This window comes from Microcaecilia unicolor, chromosome 10 (genome assembly GCF_901765095.1).
Source record: "Microcaecilia unicolor chromosome 10, aMicUni1.1, whole genome shotgun sequence".
NCBI lineage: Eukaryota > Metazoa > Chordata > Amphibia > Gymnophiona > Siphonopidae > Microcaecilia > Microcaecilia unicolor.
In genome coordinates, this window is record NC_044040.1 from 140,787,370 (window position 1) to 140,812,672 (window position 25,303).

Below are 25,303 nucleotides of genomic sequence, written 5' to 3' on the forward strand. Positions count from 1 at the left end.
CCTTCAATTATGGGCTGCTCATGTCTTTGTCAGTGGGCAAACTTACAAAATCAGCAAGGGATCAAATACTTATTTCCCCCACTGTATATATATATATATATATATATATATATATATATATATATATATATATATATATATATATATATATATATATATATTCTGGGAACTGGGAACTTTGTATGCTGACTGTATAAACCACTAGAGAAGTTATACACAGATTTATACTTTTAAAAGTATTGCATTGACTGGGGCCTTACATCATTTCCTGAATTGGATTATCTACCCATCATATCAAGATCGTTAGACTACTCTACCCTCTAAACTCTACCTAAGTTAAGTAGCTGGTATTTTATTATTTATTGCTACAATTTAGGTTGGAGGCAGGGTGTGCAATGATGTTGACAAGGTGCTTTTACACATCCCCAGTCTTTGGGTCATTGTAATACACCAAAAAAACTGAGCACAATACAATATTATACGATGAATATATATATATGTATATATATATATTCTTATTTTTTCGATATTTTTTCATATATGGTTTAGTTTCTGAAATATTTTATCAGCGGAGTTGCTAGAAACCAGTAATTTAAATAGTGCATTAAATTTTAACTGCCAGACCCTTGACCATTCCTCTAACGTTTGGAGATCCCTTCTCATCGTTTCTACTCCCTCCAGGGTATCTACTATTTTCGTGTCATCCGCAAAAAGGCAAACCTTTCCTTCCAACCCTTCAGCAATATCTTCCACAAATATATTAAACAGAATAGACCCCAGCACCGACCCCTGAGGAACTCCACTGCTCACCTTTCTTTCCTCCAAGCAGATTCCATTTACCACCACCCTCTGCCACCTGTTAGTCAACCAGTTTCTTATCCAGTTCATCGCTTTCAGTCCTAAGTTCAACCCTTTCAGCTTATTCACGAGTCTTCTGTGGGGGACCGTATCAAAGGTTTTGCTGAAGTCCAAGTAGATTACATCTAGTGCAAGTCCTTCATCCAGTTCTTTGGTCACCCAGTCAAAGAAGTCAATAATATTCGTTTGGCAGGATTTTCCTTTGGTAAAGTCATGTTGCCTCAGATCCTGTAACCCATCGGCTTCTAGAAAGTTAACTATCTTTTCTTTCAGCAGTGATTCCATTATTTTTCCTACCACTGACATGAGACTTACTGGTCTGTAGTTTCTCACTTCTTCTCTGTCTCCACTTTTGTGAAGAGGAACCACATCTGCTTGTCTCAAATCCCAAGGAACCTCTCCCATCTGTAAAGATCTATTAAATAAATCTTTAGGAGGTCCCACCAGGACCTCTCTGAGCTCCTTCAGTATCCTGGGATGTATCCCATCTGCCCATAGCTTTGTCCACCTTCAGATTCTCAAGCTGTTTATAAACTCTTTCTTCCGTAAACGGCACAGTATCCACTCATTTCCTAGAAGTTTCCTCGGCAGCCGACCATGGTCCTTCTCCACGATTTTCCTCCGTGAACATATTTTTGTGTGGATTCACTGCACATTTTTGGTAACTTTGTATATAATAAAATAGAGATTCTATTCATCATCACAGAGAAAGCAAATTTCAAAGGCATTTTCATGTAACAAAATAGCATTTCATGAGCAGAAATGGAGTATTTGAAAATTACCCACAAGATGTATGCATATAATTATGGACCCTATTTATTAAGGTGCATAAAGTTTTTACAGTTAATGCTCAGTAATTACCAGAAATAATGCCCAGTAATTATAAAACTATGCATTTACTGTTTGGGAAGGTTATTTCTGAGAAATGTTTGCTAACACACATTAATTGCATGACAGATAAAGCAAAGTTACTCACCTGTAGGAGGTGCTCTCCAACATAAGCAGGATGAATATTCTTACTGTTGTTGGGTAACAGCACCTAATGGCCTCAATTCCTTAGCTTCTTGCCAGGCAAGAAGACACCCCCATCTCTTCATGGGTCATGGCTCTGAGCTGCTCCTTGAGGGTTGCCATCGATGAAAGCTGAAGCTCAGTTGGAATGGTCAAGTCCTTAAGTCATTGGGGCAGTATCAGTGACCTGGTTTCAGTTCAATGGAAGCTGTTGTTCCCAATCAGTTTCCTGGGAGGGTGAATAGTACTCACATCAATGATAATTTTGAGGGTGTGAGTAACCTCGTTACCTTGGTTCTCTCAACACTGTACCTAGAGGGGGATTGATGCCAATGCTTCTTGGCCTCCAACTGACACATGGCATTGTGGTCTTTCACTGTCATTGAGGGCAATGATGAATCCTTACCTGCCCTTGGGAAAGAACTGGAGGATACTCCATCTCGATGGCCACTATCAGTGCTCGATGTTGCAGAAGATGGAGGCTTTCTCAATGTCAATGCATCCCCAGTGTCCATTGCAGATCTGGGAGCCATTGAGACCAATGCATCTGATGCCAAAATCAATAGACCAAATTCTCAGTGCAAAAAATCAATTTGGCTGCTTTTCTTGACCTCTAAAACTTCTTCTTGAAATCTGTGAATAGAGTTTACAAGAAGAGGGATTATGATCAAGTCCCAGGCACTGCAGGTACCAATTACGAGTGTCCATGAGGGACATGGTCCTATTGCACCAGGTACACTTCTTAAAACCAATGGGAGTTTTCTGCAACACATCAGGAAAAATAGCCAAGGCAAAATCAAACAGCTCAATAGTGAAAAAATTCCCCCCCAAAACTAGCTAGCCAACAGACTACTGTGAGACATGATGAAAAATAATACTCAGATGCAACCTTTGAGGAGAGACAATGAACCTGTCCATACTGCTCCATGTAAAAAACCGGACCGAGCCAGTCCCCCACAATGATGGTGGGCAAAAAAGACACGTACATGCGGAGGTGGCCATTTCCAAAAGCTTCAAGAAGGAACACTGGGGATCATTTACCATGACAGGCTCCAGCAGATGATGTCACCCAACACTAGCAAGAATATTGTCATCCTGCTTGTCCTCGGAGAATGCATGATGCAGTTAGATACATCTCTTGAGGTGGCATTAACTGCTGCAATAGCAGTTAACGTTCAACCACTACTTCCATATTAAATTGTAAGATGCAGTTCCTGCCCATCACCCCAAAATGGCATTTTCCATGTTTTAGCTGTTAATAGCAGTATATACCATGTGCTGTTGGCATGTTGAAATTCCTGTGTTAAACAGCTAACACAGCTTAGTAAATAGGGGCCATCCCCCAAATTCTACATAGTGCGACCTAAGTTGCACTCATGAAAATGGTCATATTCCATTTTGCATGTGCATGTGCAACTTAATTGACTTAACAAGCCGATCAGCACTGATAATTTCCATTTAACAAGCAATTATTACCACTAATTGGCTTTAATTAGAATTTACATGCACAGCTTTCTAAGCAAATTCTATAAAGTGATGCATGTAAATTCTAAGATGCAGATCTGAAAAGGGGGCATGGCCATTGGAGGGGCAAGGGCAAGTTGTGGGCAATCCTAGTGTTATAGAATATGCCCGTTCCAGTTCATAACTCTGGCGTCGGCATTTAAACCAGGTTTTAGTTGGCGTAAATGGCCATGACTAAATATAGTCACAGGAAATGGGCACTGGTCGCATTCTATAAACTATACCTAATTCTATAAACTGCGCCTAACATTAGGCGTAGTTTATAGGATATACCTACACATATTTGTTTTCAGCATAGATTTTATAGGCATCATAAATAGAATCTAGTACCATATGTGTAAATGTTAGCGCCCCCTCTATAGACGTAACCTTTATAAGTTTAATGCTTTTTTCCTGCTTACACTCTCATTCTTTTCTCGCATGTTAACAGAAAGATGCAAACTTCAACAAGTTATTGACTACACTGGGGAATACACGTGTAATTAGACTCTGGAATTCGTTGCCGGAGAACGTGGTACGGGCGGTTAGCTTGACGGAGTTTAAAAAGGGGTTAGATAGATTCCTAAAGGACAAGTCCATAGACCGCTATTAAATGGACTTGGAAAAATTCCGCATTTTTAGGTATAACTTGTCTGGAATGTTTTTACGTTTGGGGAGCGTGCCAGGTGCCCTTGACCTGGATTGGCCACTGTCGGTGACAGGATGCTGGGCTAGATGGACCTTTGGTCTTTCCCAGTATGGCACTACTTATGTACTTATGTACTTAAATGTAGATGCCTTTCAGAGAGGTGTTCCCAGGGACAGGGTTGAGGCAGAGTGTTCACTTATGTACAAACTAGGCCCAGATTTAGGCATAGGCAACATAGACAATTGCCTATGGCACCAAAGGTTGAAGGTGCCATGTACTCGGGCCAAAAAGGAGCTTTCTCCCACTTAACTCTAGGACTATCCACTAGTGCCAATTCAAAGAAGCACCGCCATGACACTCTGGCCCAACACCCGCACTCATGCGTTCAAGTTTCAAATTTTATTTAGATTTGTTAATCCGCCAGTTGGGAATACCATCTAGGAAGCTTACAATTTAATCAATGTTAAGAGTAGAGTACAGTAAGACTTGTTATATACAGACAATTGATAGTGAGGAAAGGGGGAGGAACTCCTTCTTGTTGAGAGAAAGCTGGGGACGGAGAGAATGATAGGGAAACTCTTGGTAATTCAGCTGGGTGTTTTGCGCTTAAAGATTAGTTGAAAGCATCTTGAAAAAGAAACATTTTGAGATCTGATTTAAAAGTGTAGAGTGAGGACTGATGTCGCAAAGAGGTGGGCAAGAGATTCCAGAGATAAAAGCAAATGCAAGGTATATATCTGAATATATAAAAGCGAATGCAATGTATATATCTACTGCTTAATAATAATAGCAAAAGATCACCACAATACATATTTCAACATCCTGGTTGTCAATTACTTTATTCAATTTAAGCTGGGGAGTCCCTCCATCTAGCGGGTGAAGTCAGGAATAATATTGCATGAAGTCCAGCAACACATCTTCCCTGGTGCATGAGACTCCAACTTTTAGACACCCACAGTTCAGTTAAATAGTAGTGTGTCTTCCTCATTCAGATCCTGTTGTCTGGGTCGGGCCCAAACCCAGACAGCTATGCCTTGCTTAATTCTTTTTATAGTTCTCCAGCTCATTAAGTATGCAGTGATCACATGTTTACATCATGATCTGAGCAAAACAACTTATATAATATATAGCTATTAAACATTCTCAAGATACCAGATACAGGAGAGAAAATGTTCTAAGAGTCAGCTGACCTGTCTTCATAGTGAAAGCCAAAGGCAATGGACAATCACTAAACTATTACCACTACACCTGCACAAATAGCTTTCCTAAGTAATCTTTGAAAGAGAAATTCTACTCTTCAAAAAGTCATGTGAAGTCTGCAGGTAGAAAGCATGTGCAGACTTTATACATATGTACATTGTTTGAAAGTTGCTTCTGGAATGTCTGTCCATTGTTATTTTTTTCTGATATAATTTAAAATACCGCTGTGGTGTCTATTTTCTAAAGGAAAGTAAGCACATTTTCTTTATAGAATACTAATGCAGTGGTTCCCAAACTTTTTCGGTTCATGACCCCCCCAACTTATTTCTGCACAAATATAACAGTGCTAGGGTATCCCTATAGCTGTCCCCCAATTTGCTGTTTTATTTCCAGTAGTAGCTCAAGATGAGTTACATTCAGGTACACTGGGTATTTTTCTGTCCCTGGAGTGCTCACAATCTAATTTTGTACCTGAGGCAATGGAGGGTTAGGTGACTTGCCCAAGATCACAAGGAGCAGCAATGGAATTTGAACCAGCCACCACTGGATGTCATGACTGGTGCTCTAACCACTAGGCCACTCCTCCATGCAAGCCACTAGGCCACTTCTCCACTCCTGACACACTGATTACGATTTATAACAAATTACTACTCAACCTATGAAAAGTTATTCTGTTATTATACTCCCTCTTTGTACATCTGTATGCTGCATAAGACAGCATGTTTGCAAATATATGTGAGATTAAATAAAAAATGCTACCAACATTAAAGAATGTCAACGTGGATGCAGCAGCTCATAGGTTTGCTTGCTTGGTTTTGAATGGGAATGGGAAACAGAGACTGACCTACTACTGGCTTCAACTTTTTGACTTCATCCCATCTCCTATTTTCATCCAGCCTCCTTTGCAGTCACCTCTGCAAAAGTGAGTCCTGAAGGCCGTCTGCTCTGTGTCCCCACTGGCTGCGACAAAAAAAAAAAAAGCAAGCAAGCACAGTGCTGCAGCAGCCTTCAAGCATGCACTGTCAGCTCTGCTGGTCCTCTGCCCCCGCTGATGTCAACTTCCAGTACCGGGGGCAGAGGACCGGAAGAACTGACAGCACATGCTTGAAGGCTGCGCTTGCTTTTTTTGTTGTTGTCATTTTGCTGCCACTGTTGCCTGCAGTAACAGTTCGGCGGAGGTCAGAATTTGCCACAGCATCCCAGAGAGTTCGCTGTGGCGTACCAGGGTGCTGCGGAGCACAGTTTGGGAACTGCTGTACTAATGTATCAGGGTACATATGCACATATTCAGTTAGGTACAAGCACTTATGCCTGCCCATATGCAGGAGATAACATACATAACATATACCTTGCATGCTCATCTGTCAAATTTGCACTATGTAAGATATGCACATATTTACAAAATAGTGTTTAGACAAAAGTTTGGCACATACATGTGTATATACCCTTATTCTAACCATTTACAAGCATAACTGACATCCAAATGTTAATGCCCAATTATAAAATTACACCCTGTTTTGTGCCACTTTTCCTCTTACACTCTCATTTCTTTCTCACATATTGACAGGAAGGTGCAAACATCAACAAGTCATTGACTACACTAGGCAAAGTGATTTCCGCTCTAGCTGAGATGGTAAGCTTTCCTTTGTTTTTTAGGGAGTGTGCTGTTTACAGGTGGCGGTACCTTGCATGCTTCCATGACTTCTGGCATAAATTAAATCTAATTGCCATATTCTGTGATAACTTGTGATCTCTTGATGATCTAGTTTATTTTTTCTTCCTAGGATTCTGGGCCAAACAAGGTGAGGCTTTTTGTATAATTTCTGCATGAACACTTTATGGCGTAAAGCTTTTGATGTTATGATACTCTGATCTCCACTTATCAATAACACTACGTTACAGGTAATATTGGCTTCAACATAGAAAACTGTTATGATGCTAGCCATTCATGCAAGCTCTGTTGTAGTATCCTGATTTATTTATATCTTTGTTCCAACTGAAACATACATAAGCATAATTTTAAAACATACATCAAAACAAAGAATACAATTATAACATAAAATATCTATCTATATCTATCTATATCTACGATAGATAGATAGATAGATAGATAGATAGATAGATAGATAGATAGATAGATAGATAGATCGATCTGTTAGGGGTCCTTTTACCAAGCTACAGGAAAAAGGGCCCTGATCTAGCGGTGGAGGCAGTTTTTCCCGTGTGCCAGTTTTCTTTTTTCTGCAGCATGTAAAAAAAACCCCAGACACACATGGTCATGCAGTAAGAGAACTCTTACCACATGACCATGTGGTGGGGAGCCCTTACCGTGTGATCGATTGATGTGGCAGTAAGGGTTCCCGTGCTAACCCGATGGTAACCGGGCAGCAGCAATGCCCGATTATCGCCGAGTTAGCGCAGTGCAAGCCATTTCCGAGGGTTTTCTTTTTCTCCCGGTAATGGCACACGCTCGGGGCGGGACTACCGCTGGTGGCCGCATTGGGCTGGCAGTAGTCCCTGAAAATTGAGCAGTAAACCTGCATTGGTCTTACTGCTGCTCTGTAAAAGGGCATGTTAGTTAGTTAGGTATTTGTATAAATATACTGTACCGGGTTGATATTCAAAGCCTCCTGGCTTGTTAAATAGCCCGTTCTGGGTTAACTACTAATTTTCAGTTCCACTTAACTGGTTAGTGCCGCTGAATTAACCAGTTTGCACTGAACTGCAAACTGGCTATTTTGGGGCGGTTCAAGGGGGGAGTCGGCACTTAGTCAATTAAATGCCAATATTTAGTTGGTTAAGTGCTGAATATTGGACTTAAATGCCTATGCATTAGCTGGTTCCGCAAAACCGGATATTCAGTGCTGAAGCCCACCGGCATTGAATATTTGAGAATAACGCCAATAGTGGTCAGCAAAACGCTGAGCACTGCGAGTTGATTATCGACTCCTATATACATATTTATTAAAAGATGAAAACAAAATAATCTAACAGTAATAGTCCCCTTCCAACTACATACAATAAATCAAATACATATTAATTCAGTGTTTGTCCCTGCTTAAGTACCTATCTCAGCTATACCTAGTCTTGCTTGATGGTAATTGTCATTACTCTGTCCCAGAATCATGTCTGCCTGGGGATATCTTTGACAGAAAAGCATGATAGCTTTTGTTTGAGGGGTCAGTGTAGAAAAACAGGAAAGCAACCTTTGCAGAGACAGAAAGAGACATAAAAACAGCAAAGGTGGTCCGGCAATGAGGAATGGCCAATGATCAAGTTAAATATTTTATTGAAGAAGAACCCAATTTGGCTAAGTTTTGACAACAGCTTTCATCAGGGGTCATTGGACTTTTCATAAAAAACATTATGAATGCATGGTGGGACACAATCTTTTGCTGATGCAATAGCATTGCCTTCATCAAAGTGGTTACATTAACTGCTTCGATGAAGGCAACACTATTGCATCAGCAGAAGATTGTGTCCCACTGTGCATTCATAGTGCTTTTTACTAAAGAATCTGACGGCCCCTGAAGAAGGCTATTGTCGAAACATGGCTAAGTCGGATCTTTCTTCAATGAAACATTTAACTTGATAATTGGTTTTTCATTCTTCCCGGACCATCTTTGCTATTTTGTGTCTCTGAGGGATCAGTGTAACAAAGTGCATAAACAATGAGATGTACATTAGCATATGCATTGACATACAGGCATTAACACAAAATGGTGCAGTTAAGTTTTTGTGTTAACTCGAATGCGCGTGGAAAAAAATAAAAGATGAACACACACTCAACGCATGGAAACAAATACAAAGAAAATACAAATACGCAATAAGACAGACTAAATGATCATACTATAAAACTAAAATAGGGCCGGAATACAAAGACACGAAGAAATTATACCATACCAACTCGTGAACAAACTACTAGACATCACCTCGGTCACCACAACCAATACAGACATCCCATCTGCAGACAAAAAAATTGCTAACCTGTGTAAAACTCTACCTCAGGACAACACCAATATCGAAAACTTCATCAACGATCTGGACCCAACCCCTGGCGAATAACCTACAAACCAAACCTGGTCAAACTTTGCTCTCCTCACCGCCAAAACAGTAACCAAGGCGATTAATAGGTTTTCAAACACTTATTGTCAATTGGACATCTGCCCCAGCTACCTAATAAAATCCACCCCCCACCGCTTCATAGCAGACCTCACATCCCATTTAAACTACCTGTTTCAACAAGGTCTCTTCCCCAAGGAAAATGGCAACATCCTACTCACCCCAATACCAAAACACACCAAGAAAAATACAATCACTAATTACCGCCCAGTAGCATCTATCCCACTGGTAGTCAAATTGATGGAAAGCATAGTAACCAAGCAACTTAATGATTACATAAACAAATTCACAATACTACATGAATCACAATCAGGATTTCGCCCCCTACATAGCACTGAAACAGTACTAATTACTCTCCTAGCCAAATTCAAGCAAGAAATAGCAATAGGCAAAAGCATACTTCTCCTCCAATTCGATATGTCTAGTGCGTTTGACATGGTAAACCATAAAATACTACTAAGACTCCTAGATTACTTCGGGATTGGCAGAAACATACTTAAATGGATCAAGGGCTTCCTAACCTCCAGAACATATCAAGTGAAATCAAGTTCAACTATATCATCACCTTGGAAAGCAGACTGCGGAGTACCTCGAGGATCACCACTATCACCGACCCTTTTCAAGCTAATGATGACCCCACTAGCCAAGGCCTTATCCAACCAAGGCCTTAACCCTTTCATCTATGTAGACAATGTCACAATATACATCCCTTACAAACATGATCTGGGAGAAATCACCAATGAAATCCAACTCAGCTTGAACATCATGGACTCATGGGCAAATGCATTCCAATTAAAACTCAACACAGAAAAAACACACTGTCTCATCATCTCATCCCAATACAATACATACAAACCCACAAACATAAACACCCCAGGCTGCACCCTTTAAATCTCAGACAGCCTGAAAATTCTCGCTGTTACAATCGACCGTAACCTCTCACTGGAGAACCAAGCAAAATCTACAACAAAGAAAATGTTCCACTCAATGTGGAAACTCAAATGCCTGAAACCATTCTTCCCGAGGGAAATATTCTGCAACCTAATACAATTACTGCAACAGAATTTATGTGGGATGCAAAGAACAAATCATAAAGAATCTTCAGACTGCCCAAAACATGGCAGCCAGACTTATATTTGGAAAAAGGCGATTTGACAGCACCAAACCTCTCTGAGAAAAACTACAATGGCTCCCTATCAAAGAACGTATTGCTTTCAAAATCTGCACCCTAATTCATAAAATTATCTACGGTGAAGCACCGGGATACATGACAGACCTCATAGACCTACCAACCAGAAGCACAACAAGATCAACACGATCACACCTAAATCTCCACTACCCAAGCTCCAAAGGACTCAAATACAAATCAACTTATGCATCCAGCTTTTCCTACATTAGCACACAGCTATGGAACGCATTACCAACAGCCGTAAAAACAACGTATGACCTCCTAAACTTCCTGAAATCACTAAAAACTAACCTGTTCAAAAAGGCATACCCTACCAACCCAACTTAAATGCCTGAAACCTACAACACAACAAAATCAATGCTCGTAATGGTCATAAAATAACTCTTCCTCTCTATGATTCCCTAATGCGTCTGTCACACATGAACCTTATTCTACCATAAAATCACTTTGTATTTGTTCATACCGGAATTGGTGAATGCTTTACGGTACCATGTAAGCCACATTGAGCCTGCAAATAGGTGGGAAAATGTGGGATACAAATGCAACAAATAAATAAATGTGTGTGCAGGAAACTGTGTGCATTTTATCACACATTGTTTTTCACTGCACAAATAGGTAGTGAGCTATATCTCATTAGTATAGATTTTATGTTGATGTTAATGCAAGGTTGTGAATGCACATTAACAGTGCTATTGATGCTTGCTAGTGCTTGTTTTATCATTAACGCACTTTAGTTCACTGATTCGTAGTGTTGCTATTCAAAGGACTTGGCAGATTAATTGTGGATGTTAACTGGATAAATTATTTCCTTTCAAATTTGAGGGCCACTAAAATGATAATTTTTGGCCAGACATCTTGATATTTGGTCAGACGTTATCCAGATAAGTGGCGGAGAGTCAGGAGACAATCAGTAGGGGTTCCTAAAAATTAACTGAATAGTGTTAATATTATACACTATCCCCTGAATTCTGTAAAGGGCACCCAAAATTGGGCATGGATCCCAGATTGGTGCCCAAAATAATTAGTTAATGGATTAATTGGCATTACTTATTAATTTGGGTGCCAATCTGGCTACACGCTATTCTGTAACAATGAGCACCTAAATTGGATTGTGCACAACTCAAGAGGAGGTGTGGCCATAGAAGGGGTATGGGCATATCAGGGGCATTCACAAAAGATGTGCAAAGTGTTACAGAATAGCAGAGATCCACACCCAAGTTGAGCAACAGGATTTACACCAGGTTTCAGCTGACTTAAGTCCCCACACCGAATTTGGCACTCAGTGCTATTCTATAAAGAGTGCTCATCCTGAAGCGCCCTTTATAGAATAACATTGAGTGCCAAATTTTATCTGCACCAAACATTTAGTGCCATTTATAGAATCTGACTGTATTCCCCTCATTTTATAACAGGTTGATTAAAGTTAGGCATCAATTGCACATAAGTTTATACAATTCTGTTAGTTATGCTTGTAAGTACTAGGTGAACACTAAGCAGTATTCTGTAACTTTAGCATGCAACTCACTTTGGGGCCCTTTTACTAAGCTGCGGTAAAAAGTCCAAAAAGACATGGCCATACAGTAATATTGCTCTTACCATGTGGCAATGTGGGGGGAGCACTTACTACCACCCACTGAAGTGGCAGTAAGGGCTCCCATGCTAACCCAGCGGTAACCCCCTTCAGAAATATTTAAAAAATATTTCCGCTAGCGCTGGAAATTCTGCGCACTGATGGTGGAACTACCGCCGGTTGGGCTGGCAGTAGTTCTGGAATGACAAGTGGTAAGTCCATGTTGGGCTTACCGCCACTTAGTAAAAGGGTCCCTTAGCATGTAAATGTAAGGAGACATGTACAGGAGAAGGCATATGGGTGAGCTCTACTTTTACAGCACCACATAGAGGCACGCATTTATGCCTGCTATTGATATGGCATAAGCACATATGCCAAAATATTAGCACATAAATGCTGATTTATGCTAGTATTTTATAATGGAATCTGATGCCCAAATCCATTATAAAATTATTGCTTAGTGCCAGGCATCTTGGTGCCTAACTTTTCGAGACACATAATCGAAAGGGGAGCCCAAGGTTTCCTGAGCACGTCCTCGCAGGACGTCCCGGCGAAGGGGCGGGGAAACCCGTATTATCGAAACAAGATGGGCGTCCATCTTTCGTTTCAATAATACGGTCGGGGACACCCAAATCTTGAAATTTAGGTCATCCCTAGAGATGGTCATCCTTAGACTTGGTCATTTCTGATTTTCGACAATAATGGAAACTAAGGACGCCCATCTCAGAAACAACCAAATGCAACCCCTTTGGTCATGGGAGGAGCCAGCATTCGTAGTGCACTGGTCCCCCTCACATGTCAGGACACCAACCAGGCACCCTAGGAGGCACTGCAGTGGACTTCAGAAAAAGCTCCCAGGTACATAGCTCCCTTACCATGTGTGTTGAGCCCCCCAAAACCCACTCCCCACAACTGTACACCACTACCATAGCCTTATGGGTGAAGGGGGGCACCTAGATGTGGGTACAGTGGGTTTCTGGTGGGTTTTGAAGGCTAACATTTACCACCACAAGTGCAACAGATATTTTCTTACTTCTGGTCCTTGGAGAATAGGTGTTTGCATGCTTTGCACCCCTGCTGCTTCAGAATAAGGCATTTTTATACATCATGTGGCTGAGGAAGAAGAGGAAGGAAGGTGTGACTGGTCTGTATGTGCTTCTTTTGCTCAATGCCTAATTACTATATGCCTAATAATCCCTATACCTGCTCTTTCAGAACAAAAAAAAGAAGAAGAATGATTTCATTCCCTATAGAGACTCGGTGCTCACTTGGCTTCTGCGAGAAAACCTGGGTGAGAATGGCTTCCAAATAAGTACTTACTCTGAACCTTTTGAAATGCAATCATCCACTGGGGTTTGAGGCTCCTCAACTGAAAGGCTGATATACTAGCCTTCAGTATTTCCTACAGGCATGTAAGTTTTTCACACAAAAGTTAGCTACCTATGCAAGTTAGCTGGGTAGCACATTTTTACACAAAAATTTGTACCTGATCCTACCAATAACCCCCCCCCCCCCTCCCCTTGAAAACTACACATTTTGTTTTTCACAATACCAGCCCATGAACAGGTTTTCATGCATCAGTTTCAAAAACAGCATAATGAGCTGCATTACAGCAGCTCATTATTCATAAACTTAAATAAACTTTGTGCATAGCTGAATGCACTCAAAAGTTTGCAACAGAGGCTGACTGCATTTTGAGAAAGAGTCCATTACAGGCAAAAATGTGCAAAAATCTCATATTTTTTATGTTTTTGCACATTTCCAGGAGTTTTGCATTATTTGTTTATCAGTATTTACCATCTCACTTTTCCTGCTATCTCCCTCTAAGTGAGATCATGGCATCACACAACATGTTGGGGGGGGGGGGGGGCAATTGTATAACTGGATGCCTGAGCATGCCGGACGGTAAGGGGAAGAGAAAGCAGGGCAGGCAATGCAGTGGCGCCAGAGACCAGTGCTGGATGAAGGCTTCAACTGGTAGGGGTTGGGGACCCCCGCCAGTCAAACCAAGGGCCCCCCATAGCTACACCTCTGTTCCAGGGACAGCTTTCCACTAATGACTCTTAAGGGATGACATTTTCTCCTTCAGCACTTTCCAGCCACAGAACTGCTGCAGCCTAAGGAAAAATCCTTCTCTATCCAGGGGCTACGTTCCGGGTATTCTCCACCCTTTAGCTCTAAACCCCTCCCGCAGCTCCTGATGTGTAAATCCAGTAGGGACAAGGGTAATGGAGAAACCGGGACAGTGCCTTAATCACCACATTATGTACTTACGAATAGAAGCATAATGTGGTATTGTCGCATCTAACAGTTAGGTGCCTGCACTTACACAAGCCATAGAGTTGGTGTAAATATGTGTGCCTAACTTTGGCAGTGGCCCATGTAACTTGTTACATGCATAAGTGGGAGCCCCGCCTATGTCCTACAAAATTCTGGGATATATATACATAAGGGTGCACTTATGTGCATATGTGCTAGTATTCTAAACATTTACACGTGCAACGGGCACAACCATTAACACCCAGTTTATAGAATGTCTCATTTGATCACAGTGATACCAATGTCTAAAGCTAATAGAGTGTTCTTGGGTTAGATTAAATATGTCAAGCCTGGATCTTGGTACAGGTGACTGCAAGAATAGTTTGTGATTGCAAAGGAAGGGGAGGCTGGTGGATTGTACATATAAGAAAGTCATTTTATGAAAAAGAGGGAAGCAGATGTCAAAGAGACAATTTTTATAATTCTCTAAACCTTTGTGGAACAGGTGGCAACTCCCGGACAGCAATGGTAGCTGCACTGAGTCCAGCTGATATCAACTATGATGAAACCCTCAGCACTTTAAGGTGAGACAGCCTGCAAGCTTCATGCCATTAGTTAATAGGGACCTTTGCATTTCTGTTTCCATGTTTTGCTGGGATTCTGTGTGCTAGCCATTTGTTGTATCCCTACTTCAAAATTTTTCTTCACTCCTTCCTTCACATCCAGCCTTCATCAGAGATCCATCAAGTTCAACCTCTTATCATTTTCTCCCACCTCACTTTCTGTATGTGGGCCACTGACTTTCCACCCAGCTCAAGCACAATTTTTTTCCTTAGAGGTACTTTCCCTGTTGCTGCTGAGTGTTGCTTTAAGAGCAGTAATTTTTTAAATTCTTCTTAAGAGTCTGTGAATGCTACCTTAACAGCACCACCAGTCATAGTAGGGATTTTTATTTTATTTATTTATTGCATTTGTATCCCACATTATCCCACCTATTTGCAGGCTCAATATGGCTTACATAGTTTTGTAAACATTGTCATTCCAGGATATCAGATACTGTTAGTATTGTGCAGAGATTAAGTAAGGGAAGAGAGAAGAAGGAAGGGAGTGATTAGAGTAGCTGTAGAGGTGGACTTTCATAACTGAGTAGGTTGGTGAGGATCGGAATTTGGATTAGCTCATGCCTTTTTTCAGTTGAAGCTCAAGATGAGTTACATTCAGATATTTTTCTGTCATTGGGAGCTTACAGTTAAAATTTGTTCTGAGGCAATTGAGGGATTAGGGGCCTTTTACAACACCACAGTAGAATTACAATGGCATTGGCATGCGCCAATCCGGCACTATTGTGGACCCACCATGGGAGCCAGCGGTAGTGCTGCCCCCACTGCGTACCATTTCTGACACAGCAGGAAATATTTTTAATTTCTACTGCCAGGTTAGCACGGGAGCCCTTATTGGTAAGGGCTCCCACAGGAAGTGGGCACGTGGCAAATATGCACTTACCACACATCCATTTTCTTACCACACAGCCATTTCCTTAAAAAAAAAACCCTGTAGTAAAAAGGACCTTGGCATGTAGCAAATCTGTGCAGCAATGCCACCATAGGAACTCTTTAACTGTAGCTTGGTAAAAGGGTCCCTAAGTGACTTGCCCTCCATTGCCTCAGGGAAGTTTTACCCCAGGGAACAGCTATTATTATGCATTATTTTCAGACAACAGGTGAAAAGTTGAATTCTGTTATTTGTTATGTTATATGGGACTAGCCGTTGAGCCCGTGAAAACGGTCTACTTTTGGAATGGGGGGGTTCCGAGCCCCCCCCCCCCGAGGTCGGCGCCGCCCCGCCTCCCCCGGAGTCGCCGCCGCCGCCCCTCCACCCGACCCGAGCAGCACTGTAAACTTACATCATTCAGCATGCAGCAGCAGGCACATCAGCAAAGCTGCCGTCAGGGCAGGCTTCCTTCTCTGCCTATGTCCCGCCCTCGTGTGACGTAACGTCGGCGAGGGCGGGACAAAGGCAGAGAAGGAAGCCCGACAGGGCAGCTTTGCTGATGTGCCTGCTGCTGCGTGGTGATGTAAGTTCACAGTGCTCGGGCCAGATGAAGGGGAGGCGGCGACTCCGGGGGAGGGGGGAGGGGGAGCAGTTCCGACGTCTGCAGCATGCCAGTAGAGACTTCCCTCTCTGTCCTGCCCCCATCATCACTTCTTGACGCGGGGGCGGGGCAGAGAGGGAAGTCTCTACTGCGCATTTGCGAGTGAGTACGGTCACTCGCCGTTTATATGTTTGATTTATAACATGCCAGATCTTCAATTACAGAATTGACACAAAAAGATGCTGATGCATTTCATCAGGATATAACAATAAACTTTAAAAAGTAAAACTAGTGCAGGCACGACTAATTAAAAAGAAAAGAAATGAGTTTTTAAAACCTTTCTAAAAGTAAATAAATTTGGTAAAGAATGCAGATCAGAAGGTAAATCATTCCACAGATGAACTGCAGAAAAGATTAAAGAATAAAGACTTAAAATGGATTCATTTAACAGATGGAAAAAACAGTATTAACCAGCTGCATGATCTTGATGATATTGTGCTTTTTAGCATCTTAAAGCTGTTCACAAGATCAGCTGAACAAAAACCTTAAAGACATTTGGGAGCCAGTGTAACCTAGCTAACAATGGGGAAACTTTATCATACTTCGAACATCTAATATCAACCTGGCTACTGAGATCTGTATAATAATCTGTATCCTATTTATTTATTTATTTATTTAGCCATAAGTCCCACATACAAAGAATTGCCATAGTCCAATAAGGAAAGAATCAATAATTGCACTATAATCCTAAAATGTTCACATGAGAAATAAGAACATATTAAACTATCTGTAGAAGGAAAATGGATAATTCAAAATTTGGGTCATTGTCCATTTCTTTTTTGTCCCCTTAATTTTGATTCTTCTTCTAGCTCTGGTTAGCCTGAAACATATCCTTCTGAGGAAGGAACTGAACCAAGGTCTCCTAGTTGGCAACGCAAACTTATACCTACCATTAAGCCAAGAGCCCGGCCCCACTGGACTGCCGGACAAGTCCCTTTTAGTCATATTTTATTTACGAAGTAGTCTGTTGTGTATGACACAGTTTAACACCTTGGGGCTGGTGTACTAAAATGCAAAATATTTTTGCAAAAGGGACTTCTTGAATTAAACAGAGCAAAAATGTAAGTAAAATGTAAAACCGCAAAAATGCCAACAGTGTTTAAGGCAAACAGCCCCATTTAGAAAAAAGTTTCACAAAAAGCCTTTTTTGTAATAAACCTGTGCATGAAGTCCACTTCATGTAAATAATGCGAACTGATGCAAAGCAACTTATTAATGTGCATGTCCAGTTCATTTTTATGAAAACGGACCCACAAAATCTTTTTTGCGCATCTGTTTTTGCGGAACTTTTCTCCTCACACAGTGGCAGCTGGTTACTAAAGGTTTTTTTTTGTTTTTGTTTTTTTTACCTCACTCTCAAAGGGTTGCTTCCATCCCTGGTGGGTCATTGGCTAATACTCCATCCCTCACAAGTCCTGCTCCCTAAAAAGGTCACCTCTAGATTAGGGACCCCCAGGGCACATCCTTCATATATGGCTGACAGGCCTCTAACAGTACATGTTGATATACTGCTAGGGTTCCAATGCTGCCATTTTTTAACATAGCAGCATTGGGGCTGCAACAAAGGAGATCACTGTGCCCCCTTTCCAGATTCCATGGGTCAGGACTTGGTGGGAAGGAGGAACCAGAGGTCACCTGGGCCAGAGGACTCTTTTTTTAAGGTGATGGCCTTTCAAGAGGGTGGGAAGGAGCTTAGGAGAAGCCTCTTAAATCTAAATACTTTGAGCCCAAGACTGGGGTTTAGAGGATCAGAGTTATTGACCTGTCAGGAATGTAAACCCGAAGGAGGTAGGAAAGAAACCTCCTTCTCAGTGGCCTTAACAGAAGCCTCAGGGACTCTGAATCTTGGACCCAAAGCCTAAGAACCTAAGGCAGAACTGTTTCCCCCCCTATTAGGCAAGCTAGGTTGTTGCCTAGGGTACTAGAATTTGAGGGGTGGCAATAAACCTGTATTCCCATGGGTCTGCCTTCCACCTTATGGAGTGGAGAACTAGCCTAGTGGTCAGTGCAGCAGACTTTGATCCTGGGGAACTGGGTTCAATCCCCCCTGCAGCTTCTTGTGACTCTGGGCAAGTCATTTAACCCTACATTACCCCAGGTACAAATAAGTGCCTGTACATACTATGTAAACCATCTTGAATGTAGTTGCAAAAACCACAGAAAGTCAGTATATCAAGTTCCATTTCCCTGTCCCTTTCTTTTTATGGCACAGCACTGGAAGCATTTTTAAATCTTGGCAGTCTGGCACTTTCTTACTTCTGTTCTCAAGAATTATCCAATTATAGAGGTTATCAGTCTTAGTAGTAGGGGCAAATACAATAGTCTAGAAGTAGCAAAGCCCAACGCTGAGCAATCTTGAAATCACACCTCATTGATTCTACAACCTACTCAAACTTACTCACTCTTACTTATATTGACCTCAGAAGCTCTCCTTTCACATGGATCATCTTATCCATGGCTCACCTGCCTCTTCATAGGTCACTATGGGGCTCATTTTTGAAATAGAAAAACACCCAAAAAGTGGCATAAAGCAGCATTTGGATGTTTTTCTCACAAAAACGTCCAAATCAGTATTTTCAAAACCTATTTTTCAGACATTTTTCTATGCTGTTCTTCTGCAGTGTGTTTTAGCAAACGGGGCCCATAATTTGAAACTTAGCTTTTATGTGTGAAGGACTCAAAGCCGACATGCAGCATGTTTCGCCAATCGCTACTTCAGGATACGGTCCTCTGCCTGAGTTAGATGCTCCTGTTTCCTGAAGCAGTGATTGGCAAAACATACCGCATGTCAGCTTTCGGTCCTTCATACATAAAAGCTAAGTTTCACATTATATTTTATATCCTATATAATAAAATGCACCTCCAACATTCTGAAGCTGACTGCATGGCTGAGGCATTCCTGCTCTCTGTATCCATCTCCTGAATTGACATCACGTACTTCCGGGTTCGTCACAAGCAGAAGTGACCAACCACACGAGGTTTCTCAGCTTCAGAATGTTGGAGGTGCATTCTATTAAATAGGATCGGTCAGTTCCTTGAAGCACAGCCAGAGCTCAGCGTCCTGCACAGTAACACTCAGACACCAGAGAGAGAGAGGGGGGGGAGCCTGACACCAGAGAGGGGGAGAGGTATCTCTGTCACACACACAATCTCTGTCTCTCACATTCAATGTCTTTCTCTCTCTCTCTCTCTCACTCACACACTGTCTCTCACACACTCTATGTCTCACACTGTATCACATTCACTCTCTATGTGTCACACAGTCACTCACACACTCTCTTGATCTCATACACTCAGTCTCACAGAGAGTCTGTGTCTCACACACACACTCTCTCTCGCACACACTGTATCTGTGTGAAACATACTCTCTCTCACACTGTGTCTCACATACGCACTTGCACACACTCTCATTCTCACACACACACTGTTTCTCTCACAGACACACTCACACCCAGACTCACTCTCTCACACACACACAGTCGCACATTCACGCTCTCTCTCACACACAGTCACTCTCACATATACTCTCTCAAACATACACACTCCGAGGAAAACCTTGCTAGCGCCAGTTTCATTTGTGTCAGAAACGGGCCTTTTTTACTAGTATATATATATATATATATATATATATATATATATATATATATATATATATATATACAGTATATATATATATATATATATATAAAAAGATGATCCATGTGAAACGAGTCACCACTGAGGCTAAAATATAAGTAAGAGTGAGGAGGTTTAAGTAGAATCAATGAGGTGTATTTAAAAGATAACTTCTAGGTTTGCGAGCACTATGACATTAGCAGTAAGGCAGTGGCGTACCAAGGGGGGGGCGGTGGGGGCGGTCCGCCCCGGGTGCACGCTGCTGGGAGGGTGCCGCGCGCCTGTTGGCTCTTCATTTTCATGCTCCCTTTGCCCCGGAACAGGTTACTTCCTGTTCCGGGGCAGAGGGAGCATGAAAACGAAGAGCCGGCAGGCGCGCGGCACCCCCCCCCCCCCAGCGGCGTGCACCCGGGGGGGGAGGGTCTTTCACCGGGGGGGGGTGTCACACTGTTCCAGGGGGGGCGCTGCACCTGGGGGGCGGGGCGCATCGGCGATCCGCCCCAGTTGTCAGCCCCCCTAGGAACGCCACTGCAGTAAGGACATCAGAGATGTCAGCCTGCAAGATTTAAAAATGCCTGCAGAGCCAGCACAGGTGATGGAGATTATCCTACCAGCTGTGAAAGACATGGGGAAGTCTAGACTCACCTTCAATAGCAGGGGAGGGGGGAGCATGTGTGGCTGGTGGGATGGTGATATAGTATAGAAAGAGAGGATAGTGGGCATGTGGAGGGTAAAAAGAAACAGAACATAGGCACTGGGGAAAGTGGCAAAGAGATGACAGGCTGTGATATTGGTGTGCTGGTCAAAAGATGGGAACATGAGAATACTGCTGGGTGGGGAGGGAGAGAAGAATAAGGGTAATATTCTGGGCACTGTGAACAAAGGAAAAGCATACTGGGGCTGGTAGATGGTTAAGAGGGGATGTGAAATGGGTGTTGTCAGAAGAGTAAAGAATAAAGCCAAGTCAAGCTTTTGGCTGCTTACATATTTGAGAAGTTTTGATAATGTGTATAAACAAGAGTTGTTTTTTTTTTTTTAAATCAATGAATGAAACTACTTTCTCACAATGCTCTAAATAACTGTTGAACAGTATGAGAAAGTAGTGAGATGTCATATTGAAGTTATTCTTTGGTGATGTCTACATTAATGTAAAGCTTATTATGGGCTTAGTAGTCCTTTTGAAGCATGCCATTATTGGGTATTGTTCTTTAGATTACATAAAGCTGCATAATTCTTGCTTCATAAGAGCACACAATATTTTGTTGATGGTATTGGCCTTCATTATGTGACCTTGATCCATTTCTATCAAAAACACAGGACATTCAATGATGCACTCTGCTAGAGAACCGTTTAACATTTTTATTGGCCTTGCTAGATGCATCAGATTTGAATTAAAAGAAAAGTAATAATTTATTATGGTGAAATGAAAAGTCAGAAAATTAATTCAAACATAAAATATAACAAAATAATAGCTGCCAATTATTGTTGTAGATATGCTGACCGTGCCAAGCAGATTAGGTGCAATGCTGTTATTAATGAGGATCCAAACAATCGGCTGATTCGGGAGTTGAAAGATGAAGTGGCTCGTCTGAGAGACCTCCTTTATGCTCAGGGACTGGGAGACATCATAGACAGTATGTACTATTCAAAGTTTAATGTTTCTTTCCTTTCCTTTCCACTCCAACTTGCTGTCAGGGTTCCATTTCTATTCTTTCTATGTGTTACTCACCAACAAAGCTGGATTTAGGCATAGGCAACATAGGCAATACAATTAGGGCTTCAGATTCTGAAGGTGACCAAAAACTAGGGCTCAGGCTATCCCACTCTGCAGTCCCTGGGAGGGGGGAGCTCCTCTCTCTACAAGTCCTCTGCCTATGGGCATCATAATCTTAAATGTGGTCCTTTCACCATCATCGCTCCACCAGCAGATTTACATTCTTTGCTCTTTGCCCTGAAAACTTCTCTTTTATTGTGGTGAGGGAGGGATCCATTGCCACAAGCAAGGCAATACTTTACCTGTGGAAATAGTCTATCATGAAATCCCTACCCACTATATATGTAAACTTATATGCATACAAACTGTGTACACAGAAGTTTAGCCACTGTTTGTAAAATATTTATAACTCGCACGATCTCAATGTGCTTGGTGGCTTACAGCAGACCAGTTGTAATAAAATATATGATTAAGACAAAATGAAATACATAGATAGTTATAAATCTCTCATTCAGTCCTCAAAATTGGCTCTTCAAACATCTGTTATACTCCAAAAAAAAGAATCAAGACTTTCTAGTCGCCAAAAGCTTGCCAAAATAATATAGTTTTCAGTTCTTTTTTAATTCAGTGGTAAATTGTTCCATAATTTGTGTCCAATCACTTAAAGTATTGTACAACAGTATTCTTCCAGTCTAATTACATTAAAAGAAGGAACTTCTAATAATCCAGCATCAGTAGATCTCAGAGCTGTCACTGGTTGGTAGATACATAGTGTAGCGATAAGAATTGGTGAAACCAGATTATTCAATGCCTTTAAAACTAAAAGTAAAGTTTTAAAAATAATACTTTGTTTGATAAGAAGCCAAGAAGCTTCTTCAAAATAGGAGTAATGTGACAATATTGCGAATACCCCAAAAACACAGGCAGCAGCATTTTGTGCAACCTGCAGAGCCTTCAGAGATCCTCTGTGCAACCCCATAAACCATTGCAGTAATGAAAGCACTGCATTGTCACACTGTGGATAACTAATCTGAAATCTGAAAAATTTTAAAGATCACTCTCCTAATTAATTTCAGTTTGCTGAACACTGATCTAATTATTTTTATAACCTGGGGTTTCATTGAAAACGCAGAATCAAATATGACTCCCAGGCAGAGAGAATTATTGACAATAGAAATTGACAAGTCATCTATATGAAGATGTGAAGGAACGTCATCAAGTGAAAAACTAGTTAAAAATAAAATCTGGGTTTTAGACTTGTTGAACCTTAAATCATTGCCTTGTTACCATTGGTTAATAGAATTAAGACAGAGACCTAACATGTTCAATGTATCAGCTTCTGATTTGTCAATTTCCAACAGAAACTGCATATTGTCTGCATAGAGTTTAAGGGGTCCTTTTACTAAGATGTACTAACATATTTAGTGTGCGCTAATGATTAATGCGCACTAAGGGCCCCTTTTACAAAGGCACACTAGCATTTTTATCACACACTAAAAATAAGTGTGCGCTAAACATTAGAGACATCCACATATTCCTATGGGGTCTCTAGCGTTTAGCCCACGCTAAAAATGCTAGTGCGCCTTGGTAAAAGACCCCCTAAATGAGAAGATGCCTATAAGAATATAATGGGTGTCTTATTTAGTGCACATTAATCATTAGCGTGCGCTTAATCGATTAGCCACCTTAGTAAAAGGACCCCTAAATTTTAAATGAAAGCAACTTAACGGTCTACAAAGAGGCAAAAGAAAAATATTAAAAAGCATACCTGATAAATAAGATTCCTGAGGTACTCCTGTAGTACAATCAAATTCTGCAGAGTTAACTTGAGTCTTTCATGTGCTCTTGAGGGCATGATGGGGGCGGGTTTGCACTTCATGTGCATACTTTTCAAAATTCAAATAGATACAGATATTTTAACCATAAAAAATTGTGCGACCTGGATAGCAGTTATAAGCTAGGATATTTATGAAAGTGGAAGTATACTCATACTGTTGCTTTACAGCTATAAAATTACTCACACTGTTATAAAATTTCCTCAGGCAGGGGAGGCACACAGATGCATACATTGTGCCTATATCTTTAAATCAACATATGCCTCAATGTGCGATTATAAAATAGCCTTTCTGAATGCTCCCACAAAAAGTCAAACCTGCCCCAAGGCAGTTAACAATTGCAGAAGCAAAACAGAAAAGAAAAAAATACAAGGAACAAAAAATAATCTCCAGAAGAAAACAATTCATCTTAGACTACAAAAGAGGGGGGAGTAGCAAACAGATAAGATCTATTTAGTAGCTTAAATAACAGCACACGGCCTTAGCATGATTTGACCCCCCCCCCCCCCCCCATCCTACTACCATTATGTTCGAATCCAATTAGACATCTCCAGTTGTGATCTTCTTTAAGTCCTGGAAGGCTCTTAACGACTCTGGCAGGAAACATACATATTTTATACCCAGCTATCCTATATAATAAAACCCACCTCCAACATTCTGAAGCTGACTGCATGGCTGAGGCATTCCTGCTCTCTGTATCCATCTCCTGAATTGACATCACGTACTTCCGGGTTCGTCACAAGCAGAAGTGACCAACCACACGAGGTTTCTCAGCTTCAAAATGTTGGAGGTGCATTCTATTAAATAGGATTGGTCAGTTCCTTGAAGCACAGCCAGAGCTCAGCGTCCTGCACAGTAATGCTCAGACACCAGAGAGAGAGAGAGGGGGGGGGGGCTGACACCAGAGAGGGGGGGGTATCTCTGTCACACACACACTCTCTCTCTCGCACACTCTTTCTCTCTCTCTCTCACAGTCAATGTCTTTCTCTCTCTTACTCTCACACACTGTCTCTCACACACTCTATGTCTCACACTGTATCACATTCACTCTCTATGTGTCACACAGTCACTCACACACTCTCTTGGTCCCATACACTCAGTCTCACAGAGAGTCTGTGTGTGACACACACTCTCTCTCTCTCTCGCACACACTGTATCTGTGTGAAACACACTCTCTCTCTTTCACACTGTGTCTCACATACGCACTTGCACACACTCTCATTCTCACACACACACTCTCTCTCTCACAGACATGCTCGCACCCAGATATTGTTGTAGCTGCTCTGGTGAATGAAAGAATTTAGTTGCATTGTCAATGGTAACGGCCATACGAGTAGGATATAAAACTGCATACTTTGCCCCCAAAGATTTCAGACGGGCCCTCATTTCCAAAAAAGCTTTTCTTTTTCGTGCTGTGGTTCTCGCCAGATCAGGAACAATAAGCACCTTTTCCCCCTCAAGTTGAAGAAACGGAGTAGTGCGAGCCGCTGACAGGATTTGAAACGCACGTTGATATCGCAAAGGTTTAGCGACCACAGGCCTCAGAGTGTTTAGGCCTTGTTTTATGTGTAACGGAGCGTGATGGGCTCCTTCGAATTCCAGAGGAGGGTCAAATGATATTTTTAA

At 41.6% G+C, this 25,303-nt stretch overlaps 1 protein-coding gene across 1 annotated transcript in view; it reads left to right on the forward strand.

The window, feature by feature from the left end:
- Positions 1-25,303, forward strand: part of KIF1A (kinesin family member 1A) — a 483,588-nt gene that overhangs the window by 100,293 nt on the left and 357,992 nt on the right. Inside the window, 5 exon segments of the mRNA XM_030216849.1 lie at positions 6,789-6,854; positions 7,006-7,023; positions 13,318-13,393; positions 14,867-14,945; positions 21,620-21,762. Of these exon segments, the coding sequence (XP_030072709.1) occupies positions 6,789-6,854; positions 7,006-7,023; positions 13,318-13,393; positions 14,867-14,945; positions 21,620-21,762 (382 nt within the window).